Consider the following 19,140-nt stretch of genomic DNA (forward strand, 5'->3'; position numbering starts at 1 on the left):
TTTGAGTCTTACTGACTCCCATAGTTCAGAAACTCATACCAAATGTCCTTAACATTCAATGGCAAAAGGGTTATCTTATATATTCAATAATAATGTCTTCCTTTTTACCAGAATATAATCTGAGAAATCTACTACCTAAATAACATCTTGCCTAGAATGTCATATTGAGAATGATGCTCCTTGGATCAGGTAGGAACTGAAGTGGCTTTATTATGGAGTCAATACCTACAAAGGGCTCTTAGGATAACTGCCCTGCTATCTAGTTTACAGGATCCAGCCTTATAGATGGTGAAGGACCATCACCTCCTGGCAGGCCAGGAACCTAGTTACTTTGGGAGCTTCAATAAAAGAAGAACTTACACAAATGCATAAGTACTGCAAATGAAATAAAGTGGAAAGAATTTGTTGAACTTGATTTCCTTGCCTTAGGAATGCAAATAATAGAGGCATTAAAAGTCCAATCTGAGATTCCTTATAAAAACCTTCAAAGAGAAGTTAATTTTGTAATTATTCAAAACTATGTCTCTAGATTTTGCAAAGTATGTAAGAAAACCGAAGTGAGAGTGAAAGCGAAAGTGCAAGTCGCTCAGTTGTGTCTGCTCAGTTGTGTCTGACTCTTTGCAACCCCATGTCCATGGAATTCTCCAGGCCAGAATACTGGAGTGGGTAGCCTTTTCCTTCTCCAGGGGATCTTTCCAACCCAGGAATCGAACTCAGGTCTCCTGCATTGCAGGCAGATTCTTTACCAGCTGAGCCACAAGGGAAACCCAAGAGCACTGGAGTGGACAGCCTACTCCTTCTCCAGGGGATCTTCCCGAGCCAGGAATGGAACCAGGGTCTCCTGCATTGCAGGTGGATTCTTTACCAACTAGAAAACCTATGTGGGAATTACCACTTGTGCTACACATCAGTGAATAATAAAGCCATAGCTAATGCACTAGGCCTATCTTATGGTCAAGGTTAGTCTTTCTTTGATATTATCATGATCACAAGGAAGAAGGAGAGAGGGAGGGAGAGAGAGAATATAAGGAAAAATTATAAAGACTTCGAAATATAGCAGATATTCTGGCCAGCTCATCCATCTGGATAATCTCTGCTTTTTTTTTTTTTTTTTGCCTACATCTAGGCTATTTTACAAGGTTACAAAGACAAAAATTAGCTTGTGGAAACCAATGACAATGCAAATAATTTCTCTCTATAGAAACTGTAATTGTGATCACAGAAAAGCAGTTGATTATCACCCTATAGATATTGCAAGTTTTGCCAATTCTGTGTACATCAATAAATTTATCTCAGCAATCCTTGTCAGACTATAAATGTGCAATACTTTGCACTTTGTTTTTAAGTGGTTGTAAATATCTTATTGATTTCCTCATTAATTCATGATTTAAATAAAATTTTTGACACATCTCTATTTCATATCTGTGTAAGAGACATGATTATATCCTCTTTTGAAACATGACTTTTTATAACTGAATAAAGATATGCTATTTTATAGAACAAATATATATATACCATTTTACAAAAAATTATTTATGTAATCATATACATGAAATGTGTGTGTGTGTGTGTGTGTGTGCATGCTAAGTTGCTTTAGTCATGTCTGTCTGTTTGCAGCCCTACGGACTGTAGCCTGTCAGGCTCCTCTGTCCATGGGATCCTCCAGGCAAGAATACTGGAGTGGGTTGCTGTGCTCTCCTCCAGGGGATCTTTCCAACCCAGGGATTGACTCCCATCTCTTATGTCTCTTGCATTGGCCGGTGGGTTCTTTCCCATTAGCGCCACCTGGGAAGCCCCACGTGTGTGTGTGTGTGTGTGTGTGTGTGCAAACAGCTGTGAGCCATTCAAAGAATAATACTGAGTGACTGAGTGCCAAAGATCCAAAGATAGCCAAGACTGACTCACTGACCTCAAGGAGCCTAAGTCCTAGTGGACATAACATTCAAACAATGTTTGTCTAGCTTATGTGACCAACATCACAAAGCTTTCAGGCAGAGAGGAAAAACACACTGACAAAAATCTCTCCAAAGTAATCCTTCCTCAATAACTAATTATTGCTTAGGAGTATAATATATCACCAAAGGGAAAAAAATTCAGAGTGAAATAACAGGTTTTATATAAAAAGGGGGTAAGTAAATTGCTAGACTCATACTTGGAAGTTCTGGGTATCTCTTGTTAGAAACATTGTGCTTTTATGAAAAAGAGTTTCCACTCAAGTTCTTCCAAATCTGACTCAAGAGGTTATGTAATCCCTCTAAACTTTTGTTTTTCCATTTGTAAAAAAAGATAATCATAACCATTTCATGAGGTTGTCATAAAAATGGTACATGCCTGGAACATAGAAAATGCTTAAATAGGTGTTAGCTGATTTTATTAATAATATCATTTATTGATGCTCAGTTCTTGATCTGTACTCAATGTTAAATGTATCTCTCCAAAGTAAATGTGAAGAATGAAATCTGTTTCACGTTTCTCTAAAATATGGAAGACCTAAAATTATATTACTGAAGTTTTCTTCGTTATTAGGGGGGAAAAAAATCTCATTGTGTACACAGAGATCTTAGGAATGAATTGGAAATTCTACCTGCAGTCCAGGATTCCAACGCTGTATTATCAGAGAAGACTACACAAGTCTCTCTTTCTCCTAGAGTCTTCCTGTGGGTGAGCAACAAACTTGGAATGACGTGCCGTTAGCACCTTATTACAAACGACAATTGGGTAATTTCTACCAGGCCAGACTATAGGATGACAAGAAAGAGGGCATTCAAGGAGAGATGGCTGGGTACTCAAAGCCCACAGTGTTGAAGGTGATCCTTAGTAGGAGATTCAAGGTCGGAGGTTACCCAGAACCAGACTCTGCCGGCAGCCCTTTGAGCGCCTGTGTCCTCCGCGGCACCACACGCCTAAACAAACAAGTGGTGTGTGTGCCCAGCAGTGGGCAGGGTCTCAAGTTCACCGTAACTCCAATGGTATCTCACGCTTAACCTTGCCCTACAACTCAACTCAAATTCAGAAAATCACCACAGTTTCATGAATGCAGAGGGCATTTCATCTCACCGCAAAACTGACTAAATAAGAGGTCACAATGCCAAAAAAGAAAAGAGATAAAAATCACAAGGCCAATAAGAAAAGTACAAGATCAAATGAAGTGCCCCGCCAAAGTTGTTCTAACAGAGATCACCTGGAGCCTATTTGCTAGGTAGGACTGGACTTCAAGTTATTGTATACTTAACGTATTACATTGAGAGCCTCCCACATCATATTCAATGTCAATAGCTTAGTGTTAAAAAAAAACAAAGGTCACATTAATGAAGCACTTATGTCTCCAAAACTGCGTTAGGTGCATTACAAGTACAATCTTAAGGCTGGGCCCACTAACCTCCCAGTAAGATTAAAATGGGTTATATTCATCTCTTTTTATAAGAGAGAATAAGTTATTTGAGGGGTTTTAAGAGTTTTAAAAATCATATTTTTTTGCTACCTCCCTTTACAACTAGAAAAATGAACTAAATAAACAAATATGTGTATGTAGATAAAACGAATTACTTGAATCAAGTTGGACAGATGCTTCATTCATAAATGTAAATATTTGCTGACCTCAAAGAACCAGATTCTCCACACATATTAAAACAGCCACAAACATTGCTTCAGTGTTTTTCCAAAGCCACTAAACTGCAGCCTAAGAAGAATGGCTCTAGATAACCCTGGGACTTTTGATCTACTGAGAAGAGTCTCCAAGTTTGGGACCATTGTTTCCTGTCCTGGGTAAGTGAAGATCACTGGAGATCCTCCTCCACTCTCCCTGGCAAAGACAGCAGCAGCTCCTCTCAATCAAAGTCCAGTATTTAAGAGCAGCAGTTTGAAAGGGCGCTTAATGAGCAGACTGCCCAGCACAGAGCGCTATTAATACCCACGGAAGGGGAGCATGCCTGTGGCCCAGGTCGCCGGTGCCCAATGACAAGTCAAGCTAATCACTGCCTACAAAAGAACGCGCTCAGACCTTCACTACAATCGTGCTCTCGCCAGAGACACACCCGGCCAGGCAAAGGTGCCCGAGAAGGTGGAGGCTGCTACCTGACTTTCTCCGTGGCTCCTCCCGTTCTCCACCTTGAAGATGGACTTGGGTTTCCGCGACTTGAAGTTGCCCATGGTGGGGCGCAGCACGTCCAGCCGTGGGGGCTGCTCTACATGCTGCGGCTCAATGGGCGGCGGCGCGGGCTCCTCTAGCGGAGGCCTGGCGTCGGGGTAATTCTCTTTATTGTCTTCATCTCTAGAATAGGAAAGACTCAGTTAGAAAGCACGGAAGAGTCTAATAAAACGCCCTGGGAAAGAGGCTGGCGATACCCACTGCTGTTCATTTACATGGTACTCAGCAAACTTTCTAGTGTAGACTGTTTCAGAGGGGCTGAACGTCACTTTCTAGAACACGCCACACTCCCTTCCAGTCTTTGCTAGTATTGTATTTGCTTCCCTTTTTCACTTCAATATGGTTTCACATATGTCATATTTTTCTTTCACAATAATAATGTGAGATATCCCGGTTAGCTATGATCACCCCAACTTTATAGATTAAGACTCTAAACCTCTGTGATTAAATAAGGTGCCAAACTGAAGGGCTAATTCACTCAGACCTGGAGTGGGCCCTCAGTCTCTCACGCATGAGTCCTTGGCTCAGGGTGTTGATGGTTGCTCCTCACTGGCAAGTCTTCAGTCATCTCCTTACAACTTTCAGAGGCATTTAAAAGTTTAACTAGAGGGGCTTCCCTGGTGGTCCAGTGGTTGAGAGTCCGCCTTGCAGGGCAGGGGACACAGGTCTGATTTCTCGTCAGAGAACTAGGACCCCATATGTGGCAGAGCAACCAAGCTCTGAGCTGCAACCACTGAGGCCAGGCAGTTGGGGCCCACACACCACAACTGGAGAGCCTGTGTCTACAGTGGAAGATCCCACACGCCACAACTAAAGCCCGATGCTGCCTGATTAATTCGTTCATTAAAGATAAATTATAAAAAAGTTTAACTAGAATCTATTTTAATAAGATACATACAACCTCAATAGAATATAAGACAAGGGCCAAATTTCACCCAACCAAGCCACCTATTTAAACAACACTTTCGATGCAAAGCCAAAGACCCCAGTGTCTTGGTTCTGTTGGTGTGGAATGGCTGGAGAAGACTGACTGGGCTGGCATTACCTGCACATACTCAGTACTAGGAGAGCACTCTTCATGTTCAGCCATCAATCAAATTCAATACAACATCATCCCGCCGTTTCAATTTCCTCAAACACAGTGATGTAATAACACTATTAAGTCATTTGTCCCTCTTAAATCTAGATGTATTTTAGAATTCAGCAACTACCACAGCCAAATGGAGCATTCCCCTTACATCGGCAGTCCCCAATCTTTTCGGCACCAGGAACCAGTTTTGTGGAAAACCATTTTTCCATGGACAAGGTAGGGGGATGGCTCATGCAGTGCTGTGAGCAATGGAGAGCTAGGGAACTGAGCAGCAGACGAAGCTTCACGCTTGCTCACTCACCTCCTGCTGTGTGGCCTGGGTTCCTAACAGGCCAGGAACCCAATCTGTGGCCCAGAGGTTTTGGGAACTCCTGCTTTATTTGGGTTCATTGTCCTGAACCCACTGGCAGCCATTTGTTATGGGTCATGTGATTCTGTAGGACTGGCCACTTCCCCCTGGGGGTGTTTTCCCCTCTTGTTCACTGACCAGAAATAGCCATAAAAAGAGATTTTGGCAAGGTCAGCTAGGAAACACTTCCATGAGTGTTTCCTCACCTCATGGAAGTGTTTCCTCATGGCTCAAGAATATGCTGAGCCAAGAGAAAAGCCAAGAGAAAAGACCAGCAAATGAAAGATTTCTATGCCCTCTGCTCAGGATGTCTTTTTACAAATAAAATATTAAACTAAATAAAATGCTACCAGCAGGATGAGCTGTCCAGCTAGTCCCTGGGAGAAGAGCAAAGAAAACATGGGGGTGGGAGGTCTGGAACATGGCCAGGGTGCATGCAGTTGGGCAAGATGTGGAAATAAAATTATGTGAAAGAGTTAAACTTAAGCTTCAGGACAAACTTAGTAAAGGAAAGGTAAAGGAAAAGGTAAAGGAAAATCCAACAGGTGAAATAATTCTTCATGTTAGGTCAGTTCAATTGTGTCCAACTCTTTGCAACTCCTGCCAGTAACACTGGTTACTATTTTCCCTTGAGATCATTTACAATTAAAAAAAAATTATAAGTCAATAATAGGTTTGGAAACCAGTATCAAACTATGAATTTGAAATAAATGTCTCTAGTTCATTTGAAATACCTGTCTCTCCCTAGAGACAAATACTACACATCTACATACTCTATGTTCTTGGGTAAGCAACAAAAGAAGGAAGAGCAGCTTTTACCATAACCTAAATGTTTCTTAAAGAGATGGGAATACCAGACCACCTGACCTGCCTCCTGAGAAATAATGCATGCAGGTCAAGAAGCAACTGTTAGAATTGTATATGGAACAACAAACTAGTTCCAAATTGGGAAAGGAGCACATCAAGGCTGTATATTGTTAGGCTGCTTATTTAACTTATATGCAGAGTACATCATGAGAAATGCTGGGCTGGATGAAGCACAAACTGGAATCAAGATCACCAGGAGAAATATCAATAACCTCAGATATGCAGATAACACCACCCTTATGGCAGAAAGTGAAGAACTAAAGAGCCTCTTAAGGAAAGTGAAAGAGGAGAATGAAAAAGTTGGCTTAAAACTCAACATTCAGAAAACTAAGATCATGGCATCCAGTCCCATCACTTCATGGCAAATAGATGGGGAAACAGTGGTAACAGTGGCAGACTTTATTTTGGGGGACTCCAAAATCACTGCAGATGGTGACTGCAACCTTGAAATTAAAAGAAGCTTGCTCCCTGGAAGAAAACCTATAACCAACCTAGACAGCATATTAAAAAGCAGAGACATTACTTTGCCAACAAAGGTCTGTCTAGTCAAAGCTATGGTTTTTCCATAGTCATGTATGGATGTGAGAGTTGGACTAAAAAGAAAGCTGAGCACAGAAGAATTGATGCTTTTGAACTGTGGTGTTGGAGAAGACTCTTGAGAGTCCCTTGGACTGCAAGGAGATCCAACCAGTCCATTCTAAAGGAAATCAGCCCTGAATATTCATTAGAAGGACTGATGCTGAAGCTGAAATTCCAATACTTTGGCCACCTGATGCAAAGAACCGACTCATTGGAAAAGACCCTGATGCTGGGAAAGATTGAAGGCAGGAGGAGAAGGGGATGACAGAGGATGAGATGGTTGGATGGCATCACCAACTGGATGGACATGAGTTTGAGCAAGCTCCAGGAGTTAGTGATGCACAGGGAAGCCTGGCATGCTGCAATCCATGGGGTTGCAAAGAGTTGGACACAACTGAGCTGAACTGAAATGTTCCTCATTCAAGGAGAATTCTAGAACACTCAAGAATAAGAAAAAAGTGACTTTTCAAATTTAAAATGACTGTTTTGATAGACTGCTTCCTAAAAATAAAACCTGAATTTTGTTTTTATGTCATATTTTCAAGGCACCCAAAAGATGTAAAGGTCGTTCTTGACTTGAAGAACAAGGAATGTGGGGGGCAGGGGGAAGCACCTTCTCTTATTATACAAATGTAAAACATAAATACAAAAGTCATCTTTATGAATACACTTCTAACCTATTACTGGTTCCTCAGAATCCCCAAAACAGAGTACAGGTAATGTAATTTATGTCACTTCTTATTGCAATCAGCCATAACTGAGAATGAACATGGTGTTCTAAAAAGAACAAGAGTCCAAAAGATCCTCCCACTCGTTAGAAATGCATCCTGAGCCACACCACCTCACCTCTGTGCCCCTCATCCATAAGACACTATGCATCTCCAGTACAGGAGTACAGGAGTACAGTCTCTGTGAAATGCCTACCAAAGAAAGTTGGCTCCAGACCACAATCCAATAAATGGGGGCTATTGTTACTCTCACACGGGGCCTTAGGTGAGTAGCTGTTTGCGCAGAAAAAACTGAAGGCTATTTTTAGTTTTTCCAATGCCTCCAGGATAAATTCCAAACTCCTTTGCAGGGTACTTAAAACTTTTGTAATCAGGTCTTTGTTTATCTCTGGGACTTTATTTCTTACCACTCCTGGCCTCCTCAGCTCTCAGGGTTCCTGCCATCCTGAACTGCTTGCTTCAGCTTGAATTCTCTCTGCTCTCTGTTGGCTAGCCAGTAATTTGTTCCCTCTGCTTGGTAGCATCATAGTTTTGGGCCTTATATTCCACCAAAAAAAAAAAAAGGAGTCACGTGCCACATGTAATTTTCTTCAGGAATCCATCCCAGAAACCTCACCGGGCTATTTGGTCCTTCTAAGCGAGTCTTCTGTTTCCCTGTAGAAAAATAGCACTTAATGCACTGTTGCATCATCATCTACATTCTTGTCTATCTCCTCCAGTGCACTGAACCCCTGGGAGCAGAGACTGATTTGTATTTCTACATCCCATATCTGTCTCCACTGGTTTCTGATGCGCACAAAAAAGTATGAAACAAAGGCCTTCAACAACTATTTCTTATCCAACAAGTGGACTTTTGTGTCACATATACCAGAGTCCAAAATCTGCCTCATCACAGCTGTGTTAATTCTGGATGAGCTATAATCCCTCTGAGTCTCGGTTTTTCCACCTGGGATGAGGAAGGAAACAACAGCTTCCTTTTGGCTGTTAAGATTAAATAATAAAATGTATGTGAAAGTGCTTGAACACAGCAAACTTGGAAGAGAAATGGTTAACGTTAAGATTTAGCCATCATACGATGAACTCCCTGATGACCAAGACTGCCATGTTCGGTGAATAATTCTAGAACCTCTTCCTTAAAGTCTATGATGGGAACATTTAAATGCACTAATCAATGTTTAATTCAATAGGCATTTACTGAGCATTCTCCATAGAAAAGATACTGTCCTGAGTGCTAAGGGGGTATCCAAAAGCGAACAAAACTTCCTTCAAGAGCTGATAATCTATTAGAAGAAATAGGACATGAGAACAAATCATTAGAATTCAAAGAGAGTTAAGACACCAGACCAGATGGCTTCTGTCCTTCATAATTAAGAACCAGGCAATGGTGGGTCCTACCTGAGACTGGAGCAATCAGTCTGATCTTCATGCAGAGAGACTGCGTCTTCGTCACACCTGAAGAGAGAAAATAAAACCACATCAGATCCAAGGGTCTGCTGAAGCAGAGAAGCAATATTCTAGAATTATTTGAAGATTAGCACAGGAAACTAAAGAAAGGAACAATCTTTACCACTCTCACCCAAACCAGTGTCAATTCCTCAGATGTCTACCAGGTAATGATACCAATGTTGTCATATCACGTGAGCTTAAATGCTTAGAACCAGAGGTAACACTCCTTTTTCATCCAGTGCTTTGTATCACCTCAACTAACAAGACCTTAGCAACCAACCTAAGTGTTCACAGCCCTTGAGGGAACATCTGACAGCAAGACTGGTAGGCTGTTGTTGGCTCAAAAGGGACGCAGCTACATGCCTCCTGGCATTTCTTCTGCCTCCGGCAGTCCCAAACCATACCAGCTGCCATCTGGCTTGCTCCACTGGCCTCCAGACTTTCCTGACCTCCTTCCTTTTCACAAAACTTATGAAATAACCTTATGAAAAATTCTTGGCTTTTCCATACTGAAAAATCTCCCGAGCTCTACACTGCCTAAGGGCATCTTGAGGAGGACCGCAGTCTCACCCCAGTGTATGAGGGAGCCTTTGTTCCTGTTCTCAGCCTTCCCCACCCCATCCCACCCAACCTCACCCCACCCTGCTCCAACCTGGAATGCTTTTTCTATCTTCAACTCCTACTCAGCCTTCACTGCTCAAGCCTTACAAGCTCTGTGAACTTTCCTTGCCAAGTTCATCCACATGCCATGTTCCCACTTTAACCTTAGTACATAAATGCTTACTTTTCATTCAGAGGTTTTAGTCACCATCTAGTTCTTACCTAGTGTTGTTATGTAGTTTCTTTGTACCTCTGAGATCTTTTTAATCAGTTGTTAATTCCATGAAAAGAAACAACCATCGTGTCTTTTTCTAGATATCCTGCCACAGTGCCCACAATGCTACCCCAGAGTAGATACTTCATAAATATTTGAATCAAATCACTAACCTGGATCCTTCGGCAAGTCTGTTCCCTGAAATAAGTGTGTGTGCCTAGTCGCTCAATCATGTTCGACTCTTTGTGACCCCAGGGACTGTAGCCTGCCAGGCGCCTTCCTCCAGGCAAGAATTCTGGAGTGGGTGGCCATTACCTTCTCCAGGGAATCTTCCTGACTCAGGGATCAATCCCAAGTGTCCTGCTTTGCAGGTGGATTCTTTACTGTCTGAGCCACCAGGAAGGGCCTGAAATAAGTGGGCAAGCATTTCTGAGCACTGACTGCTTCCAAATACTGCCTTAGGCACTGGAGCTGTGCTTCTCAAACTTTTTGGGATTCAGGACTGACCAGTTGGTTTTCTATTTCCAATCCACCATGGAGAAATAATTTGGTAAAAATGTCACAGGAATGTCAAATTCTTATAAAGGTTATTAAAAGCATACTCCCTATTTCTGTACTGTTCTTATCTCAGACTAGTTACAGTTTGTGAACCCACACTTTGAGCAGCACTACCTTTTCTTTTTTTAGTATAATTGCTTTATAATGTTGTGTTAGTTTCTGCTGCACGACTAAGTGAATCAGCTGTGTGCATACATATACCCCCCCCCCAAGCCTCCCTCCCGCTCACCTCACAATCCCACACCTACGTCATCATGAAACGGTATGTGGTCCTTTCCCCCTCCCCACACCATGTCTTCTGCCTGCCTTGTGCCTGTAAAAAACCTTAATCAAAGAATAAGTTTAATCAGAGAAGTGAGAAATGCTGAAACAAAGGAAAACAGTCTAAGGAGACTAAATAATAATAAGGTAGTCATTAAGCATAGGCAAGGACCTTTAGTTCTCTCTCAAGGGCTGTACGTAATATTCTGAGCCATATCCTGTGATCTGTCTTATAGATCAAGACCCCAGGTGGAGGAGTTAACTACATGATGACCAGACTGTACCCAGGACTTCAGCTGCCACAATTCTGAGAACTGACCACAAAGAAATGGGAACAAGAGCACCCCGGAACTGAAGATTGCTGCTGCTGCTGCTAAGTTGCTTCAGTCGTGTCCAACTCTTTGCGACCCCATGGACTGCAGCCTACCAGGCTCCTCTGTCCCCGGGATGTTCCAGGCAAGAGTACTGGAGTGGGGTGCCATCACCTTCTCCAAACTGAAGATTAACTGTACCTAAAACAACCAAAACTGAAACCATTTGTTTTAAGGATCCTCCCTGTTTCTCCCCTGACTGGCACTGGCTGCCCACTTACGCCTTTCTTGGCGGAATGGAAACTTGCATTTGGGATGAGCTGAGGAGCTCCAAAACCAGGTAAGTCCACCAGTGTGCACACAGGCAACATTCCCATTCGTGAGTGCTTGCCACGTGGTTCTGACTGCTGCGAGGACTGTCTGTGAGCACTAGTACTATTTGGACATTCTTGCCAGTTGGTTCTGATGTGTGCCTGATGTTGAGAACTGTTTGGGACATGAGGTGCTATTTGGGCATTTTGCCAGTTGGTTCTGACATATGTCTGCTGTTGAGGACCGTTTGTGAGCACCGAGTGTCATCTGGGCATTTTGCCAATTGGTTCTGACATCTGACTACCATTGAGGACCATTTGTTTTGGGACTCCACAAAGTGTTTGTTCGGGACTCTGTACTGGTCACCTTCAGAGAAGTTTATGATGGATCTGTTGTTTGGTGTGTGAGTGTATATTCCACTTGTGTTGATTGGTATTCTCGTTGCCTTATACAAAATGGGAAATTCAGGTTCAATTCATTAAGAAAAATTTTAGTTGTGAATTTATGACTAAAAAAGAAAGATGATTTTTTTGGACAATATATGGCTACAGTATTCTTCAGAATCTGAAGAAGATTGATTAAGATGAAAGCCCTGAAATTCACAAAACTGGTTCTTTTTGCATATGCAGTTAAGGAAAACTAACTTGATAAAACACTTTTTTTCAGATCCTGAGAAAACAAAAACACGCCTGAGAAAAAGTCTGAGTGACATTTATCATGTCCTTGAAACACAAACACAGTCCACTTTGCCTGGATCTTCAGCCTTGGGTTAACTATACAAAGGGGGAAAAAGGCTTTAAAACTGAATGTATAATTTGGCTATTCTGGCTATGCTCCATAAACTGATTACCTACTTTTGTATTCTTGTAAGACCAAGAGGAAAACTAAAGATGTTTGGGTTTATTAAACATATGTGTTGTACTACTGAAGAAAAATATGCTATTAAAAAATGTATGTTTTTTTTGAAGTTATGAAGAATGTTCTTAAGTTTGCAATCAGAAAATGCTGATGTAACATTTCAACCACTTGTTTCTTGGTTTTGTTAAAACTTTCAAGGGTTAAAAATTGTAACTGCTGTTGAGGACTCTTGGTAAGTCCTCATATGTAAAAATGATAAGTGAAACATTTTGATATGTAAAGCAAGTAGGATATATGCTGTCAACAAAGAGAATGTATAAAGAATGGAGATATTTTTGTTGAGGAAAAATGGTGATAATAATTTTTTCCTATGGTTGTTTATTTCTGTAATGAAGAAATAAAGCACAAATTTGTCTGGATCTAGAAAGTGACAAAAAGTTTGTGAAAAAGGAATTTTGAAAAACAAAAGGTGTATGCTGTCAGGATTAAGATTAGACTCACTTTAACTAGGTAAATGAATTTTGTTACTGACAGTAAACTGATGCAAAGTTGGGTTTTCTGTCAAAAAAGAAAAAGTTCTTCTAGAATATTTGACTGATTTTAGTAACAGAGACTTCTAATGGAAAGTAACTGCTTTATTTCTAATCATAAATTCTCCAATAAGTTGTCAGCAAATGTAGCTGCTCATGATGTTTAGCACTGCTGACTTTAAGTGTACTGCTTAAAGCACGTGTACAATGTCTGTCTGACAATTGAGTATGAATGATAAAATGTATGGCCTATAGAGCATTTCCCTATTAACCTCTGAGCCTGTTCATGATATCTGATTAGCTTTCCCCCCAAAGTGGACAACTAGGCAAACATATAAATAAAAAAGAGACCAAGCACTGAGGGACACGGATGTACCCAGAGCATGCAAATGAACCACTCTGGCAACCTCGGATCAATCTCCTTACTTTTCCTTTTTTTTTAATTTTTGAAGTCTCAATAACCCACTCTTTCCATCTCATGGAAAACAATAATTCCTAAATGCTGTCTTGTTCTCCACTATTTGATGCATCTGCTTTAATAGATCATCTGAACTTTGTAATGTGAATTAAAATGTTTCCCAATAAAAGCAACCTAGCTAAGTAGAAAAATTAATGAAGAAGAAAAATCTAGAATTGTTGCTTCCAAAGAACTAGGGTTCAAACAGAGGTTCAACCTTCGAGCTCAACAATACCTATTGTTTAAGAATTTGGCAAGAACTTTTTTTTTCATCCCCCTATTAATCTTTCTTCTCAAAGCACAATTAGTTAAAAATGGAAACAGCAGCAGAACATACAAAGTTGCAGATGCTTTCTGAAGTAGGAGGCTAGACCTAATTAGCTAATTAGATTTTAAGGACTACGGAACAACTCCAGCCATCGCCCAAGAAAACACAATTTCTAGCTTGCAGATATGGTAATGAGACAGATCTTTCTATGGCTTCCAGACCACACATACACAAATTCTTTAAGTTCAATTGGGTTTTCCATTGCTTCTGCGAAGGTCATCAAGTTCTATTTAATTAACATCTTCTTTCTGATTGTTCTACTGAGTCCTTGCCCCAGAGCCCCCTGCAAATGCACAATACTGGCTGGATTATAAAACTAGATTTCACAGTGGGAACCCATACCCAGATATCCTGACTCTGGGGGAAAAAAAAATCAACTCAGATCAAGTGTCCAACTGGTCCTGGGCATGAGATTCTCTTCCTACACATTATTCTGATCAAAGAATTTAAAGACCAATCTCTTTAATGATCTTCGTAAATATTAAACTGACCATCTTCTAGTACAATATTTTTCAAACTATAAATTGTGACCTATTATACGGGATTAATAATTACAGGGTCCTGAAATTAGACAGCAGCTATCAGTATTTTGTTTTTATTATTGGTAGAGAAACAGAATAGAAAAAAAAAAAAAAAATGTCAGTATAGTGAGGGCTAAGTGTTATTCTGAAGGAGATCAGCCCTGGGATTTCTTTGGAAGGAATGATGCTAAAGCTGAAACTCCAGTATACTTTGGCCACCTCATGCGAAGAGTTGACTCATTGGAAAAGACTCTGATGCTGGGAGGGATTGGGGGCAGGAGGAGAAGGGGACGACAGAGGATGAGATGGCTGGATGGCATCACTGACTCGATGGATGTGAGTCTGCGTGAACTCCGGGAGTTGGTGATGGACAGGGAGGCCTGGTGTGCTGCGATTCATGGGGTTGCAAAGAGTCGGACATGACTGAGTGGCTGAACTGAACTGAACTGAAGTGTTATTTCAACAAAACTTGTTCAAATAAATCATGTATGTATGTGTGTGCTGGACTGCAATATAAAATGTTTTTCTTAGTGCTGTTCACAGTAAAAATGTAAAGAAACCTCTATCAAATGATTTCCTTTGAGGTTCTCATCAACTAGATTCTAAGTCCAAGAGTTTTTAATTTGTGGTTGCCCAGATAATACATGAATAATTTGTCCTTGCCATCATTTTCCTGTGAAGTGCTCGAGGTAGTTAGTTATCTCTCTACTTGGACTTTTGCTTCCTCTATCAACCACAAACAAGAAAAAGTTAAAAGGTACTTTGCATCATCTTCTCTTTCATATGATCTCAATTAAGCCTGACAATGGTGTGAGGTAAGCATTACCTTCACCCAGTGGCTAAGGGATTTCCCAGGACTCCAAAGCATCAAGCAGTGACGCCTACGGTGCTTCTGCTCCACACTAAGCCCACCGAATAGTCTCTTCAGTCTATGTTCCCAGAGCGGGAGAAAGACTTGTTTTTTAGAATAATGGTGGAGAAAGAAATACCCATAAGTCTCTTTTTTGATTTGGGGTAAATAAGTACAGAGGTCTCAGACTGGTGATGAGATAAAATGTTGCTGTACTCAAAAGGGGACTGTCATTCCCTGCAGTACCGTGTTCCTTGAAGGCACAGTCGCAGAGGTACAGCCTGCAATCCTGTGGGATTTCTCAAAGTGTGCCCCCAGAACCATTTGCGTTGGCACCACCTGGAGTGTCTGAGTAAGATGGCAAGCTGCGCTATATTCAATTTCCTGGGATCAACATAATAGAAAAGAATATAAAAAAGAATGTATATGCTTGTGTAACCAAGTCACTTCGCTGTACACGGAAATTAACACAATAGTGTAAATCAACTATACTTCAATTTTTGAAACAAATTAATTTTAAAAAATGGAAAAATATAGCAAGTTCCAGCTTCATCCTCACTGCTAGCCCAACTAAATCGACTCTCTGAGGGTAGGGCCAAGGAATGTGAGTTTTCAAACTAGATTGCTTTCCCCCCACATAACTAGTATGCTTCTGAAATGTTCAATGCTGACCTAAAGGTTTACAAAACCCAGACCAGCATTTGGCTGACTCCAACACGATCACCCATCTCTAGGTTTCCACTTGAGAATAAAGCCTGGGAACTCTGGATTTTTCACAAGCTCCTAACCCCTTCCCCAAATGATACTGACAGTCCTTCGTTTTGAGAATTACTGCTTTGGATGATAACTAATTTGCCGCAGAATTCATTGCTGGGTATGCTTCATTTCAAGTAACGAGTTAGCCAGGGCAACAGAGGAAATGACCACGGAAAAATAACATATGAGAGGGTACACAGATAGAGAACACAAGGCCAAGGCCATTCTGATCTTGGAAGAATCTGGGTAGGAAAAAGAAACTGAATTGGGCCACATTTGCACAGACAGGGACAGGCAAGGCATGGGAAAAATTAAGAAGAGAATAAAATGTGTCCTTGAGTCCCTCCCAATTTCACTCCCTTTGACCCTTAAAAGACCCCCAGCTGGCCAAGCAGAACCCTGTTAGGTTAGACTACCTGATAACATAATTTATATTAAAATATTAATGACAATTTGAATCTACCTCCCAGGGACACAGACTTTTTAAATTTCCATTTTAATAAGGGTCACCACCAGAGTTCTTCATCCAAAAAAAAAAATCTCTAGGTAGAATTTCAGGCGGTAGAAAAGATAAGTATGTGTGGGTGGGTAGGAGTAAGTAGAAGTAGGGTGGAGATAGGAGAAAGGCGATGTTTTCTTTTATCCAAAACACAGAATACAGGCAAGTGCTGTACGCCAAGACCAGAACATTAATGAGTCACCTGCTACTTCTCTGTCTCAGTATAGCACATTCTGGTCCTGCTGGCTTTGGGGTCATGCCTAAAGAACCAAGGAAAACTGAGGGGAGGAGAAAATACTATATTAGACAATGACTAGTTATAAATGGCCCTAGACTGGACTGTTACACCTATGAAGGCTTGGTATGCTTCAAATATGCCCCTCAGATTTTTAGACTAGCCAGATGGCATCCCAATTGTCACTCAGTGCCTTTTAAAATAAATCTCTGTCACTTCTCTGAAAACAACAACAAGGTCTTATGCAATCAGAACTCCTTGGGGACTGTCCAAAGACAAGGTACCAGACTTTCCCCAGCATTTAACTGAAACCATTTTTAAAACAATGTCCATGTGAAATCTAAAACTAAGGAACTCCATTTTGAAGCTGCTATGCCTGTGGCTGACTTTGGGGATTCAGCCACACCAGGTCCTGAGAGTCAGGCCCAGGAAGCATGTGGTGCCGTATGCATAGTGAAAGGAAGAAAGCAATACCCGTGTACCCAAACCTGCGAGTCACAGCCTCATCTCTGGCCTGCACCTCTCCCCACTCTAAGGCTTTTAGAAAAGCAAAGTTATAGCACTGTTACCAAGCAAGTTCATTAACAGGATGAAGGTTTCAATGAGTGTTTTATACTGGATCTTCTAAAATCAACCCTGGATCTTTTTCTTTTTTTAAGTAACTCCACTTAAGACAGCCCAAAGTTCAACTCTAAGACAGTAGCATCCTGAGAAACAAAAGAATGTAAAAATCAAGAGGGCCTGGGAAGCCCTGTAGTCCTCCACTATCAAGTCATTGATACAGTGACTTGAACCTCACATCATTTATTTGCCTGTTAGGGAACTTTAGCAAATAGTTCCCAAGCTACTGGGACTTCTGTATCAAACTTGCAGCATTTTTTAATGTAGTTGAGCATATAACCATACACACCTCTTTTTCCTGAAAAACTATTTAGAGTACCTTCTATCATAAAGTCCCAGAAGTAAACACCGTGAGTTAGCCTAGAGAAAGAATGCTAAATAAAGCACAGATATTTCATACATATATGTATACATGTAAATTACATATCAGTTACATATAGTATTAGCATAATACACTACCTATTAATTTTTAACATATACATATAATACACTATTAGAAAAAAACTAAGGAAAGGATGGCAAGAATTAAAAGCATAAACTCTAAATATCTAATAAAAAATACCATGCATGCTGGTCTTGAGTGAAATATTTACACTCCTTCATTCCACGTTTGAATGGTATTAGTTGTCCCAATCAAAAGCTTTAGCCATAGGAGTAGATAACACAGTCCTACGATAGCCAGATCTCTGAGGGCAGAAGACAAAATTGACAAAGGGCATGCAAGAAAAGTTTACTGTCTTAAAAGTCTGTACAAAGGAGAGGGTGAGGCTAAGTTTAGCCTATTTATCACATGCTGGAATTCAACTCGAGTCATTTCACATCCATCTCCTACTTGCTGTAAATGTACACAGCGTGCTCATGAAAACAGACACCAGTGTTGGCAAAACACAACAAAGCTTCCTTGCTGACATGTCAACGAGATTTATTTTTCAAAAATCTGAACTCCAAGAACACAAATCTGGGAGCACTGTGCTCCCGTAAGCCATCAGTTTGCTTTCATAGCTCTCCCATAGTTGCTAAAAGGCTGGTTTCAACCTGTAAAGATTTCTGGGCCCCATCAGCCCCCACGTCTCCCAGTCTTCACGGCCCCAGATTACAGGAGACAATGCATCTAGTACCCAGAGCAGCTGGGGACGGGGGAGGATACCTTCACGTTAGTTGCTTCCTGAGAAAGGCATGCAAATCTTATTGTATTGACAAGAATCACTTACTCTGTTACAGCGGTGCTGCTGAAGGAATTATCCTGAAGGCTGAAACAGAAACAAGAAAACATCAGCCAAGTCCGGCCGGGGAGCCGTCTCCCTGGTTGCTCTCCGGGAGTTAGAGCACACACACAAACATGGCATTGCAAGGCAAGTCTCAGGGCTCGCCCGGCACGCTCTCTCTACCTTGGGCTGCTGTCTGCACATGCTCGTAACGACACCCCCAGCAGGGGCCCAGCCGCACGGGCGAACCACAAAGCCCGGCAGCCCGCGAGGCTGCGGGGACAGAGCTGGGCGGGGCGCGGCAGCCAGCCGCACCCGGGACCCCCGCGAGGAGCACCTGGAGCGGTACTCGGGGACCTCAATCTCGCCAGCCCAGCGCCGCCTTTAATCCAGGCCTCCCGTGCCGGCCACCCCCTGGAAAGCCCGACTGTTTCTACCCAGGTGCTGAAATCCCCGGGGGACTTGCTTTCTTCCAGACGTCTCCTACCAGTTTTACAAGAGCTACCCCCTCTAGGGATGGAGGCTTGCAGAGATGCACAGATCGTTCAGAAAAAGCTGGAAGGGAACCAGAGGGGGAGGGGATCGTAACTGCTGTTTTTGGTGTCTATGTTTATTGCCCAGGAAGAAAAAGAGCCCTGAAAGAGGGCTCGTAGCATTACACCAGTCAGTCTGCACTCCCGTTATTTCAGACCCCACGAGGAAGCGCCCAGCCCAGGACCTCAAAGCTCTGAATGAACCAAAGCAAGGAGAGGGGAGAATTTATTCCAGGCATTAGCTGGTGACTGGGGGGAACGTGCGCGGGGTGGGGTTTGCTCTGC

At 41.8% G+C, this 19,140-nt stretch overlaps 1 protein-coding gene across 11 annotated transcripts in view; it reads right to left on the reverse strand.

Annotated features, from left to right (window-relative positions):
- FAM13C (family with sequence similarity 13 member C) overlaps positions 1-18,892 on the reverse strand; it is a 137,445-nt gene extending 118,553 nt beyond the window's left edge. For 3 of the 11 annotated variants that reach the window (XM_024986760.2, XM_005226285.5, XM_005226282.5), the window contains exons 1-3: positions 18,329-18,478; positions 9,156-9,212; positions 4,075-4,270 (exon numbers count right to left, since the gene is read on the reverse strand). In XM_024986760.2, coding sequence (XP_024842528.1) covers positions 4,075-4,270; positions 9,156-9,212; positions 18,329-18,390 — 315 coding nt within the window. In that variant the 5' untranslated portion in view covers positions 18,391-18,478. 11 annotated transcript variants of the gene reach the window in all.
- Positions 18,893-19,140: the final 248 nt, after the last annotated feature.

This window comes from Bos taurus, chromosome 28 (assembly GCF_002263795.3).
Source record: "Bos taurus isolate L1 Dominette 01449 registration number 42190680 breed Hereford chromosome 28, ARS-UCD2.0, whole genome shotgun sequence".
In the NCBI taxonomy this organism is placed as follows: Eukaryota; Metazoa; Chordata; class Mammalia; order Artiodactyla; family Bovidae; genus Bos; species Bos taurus.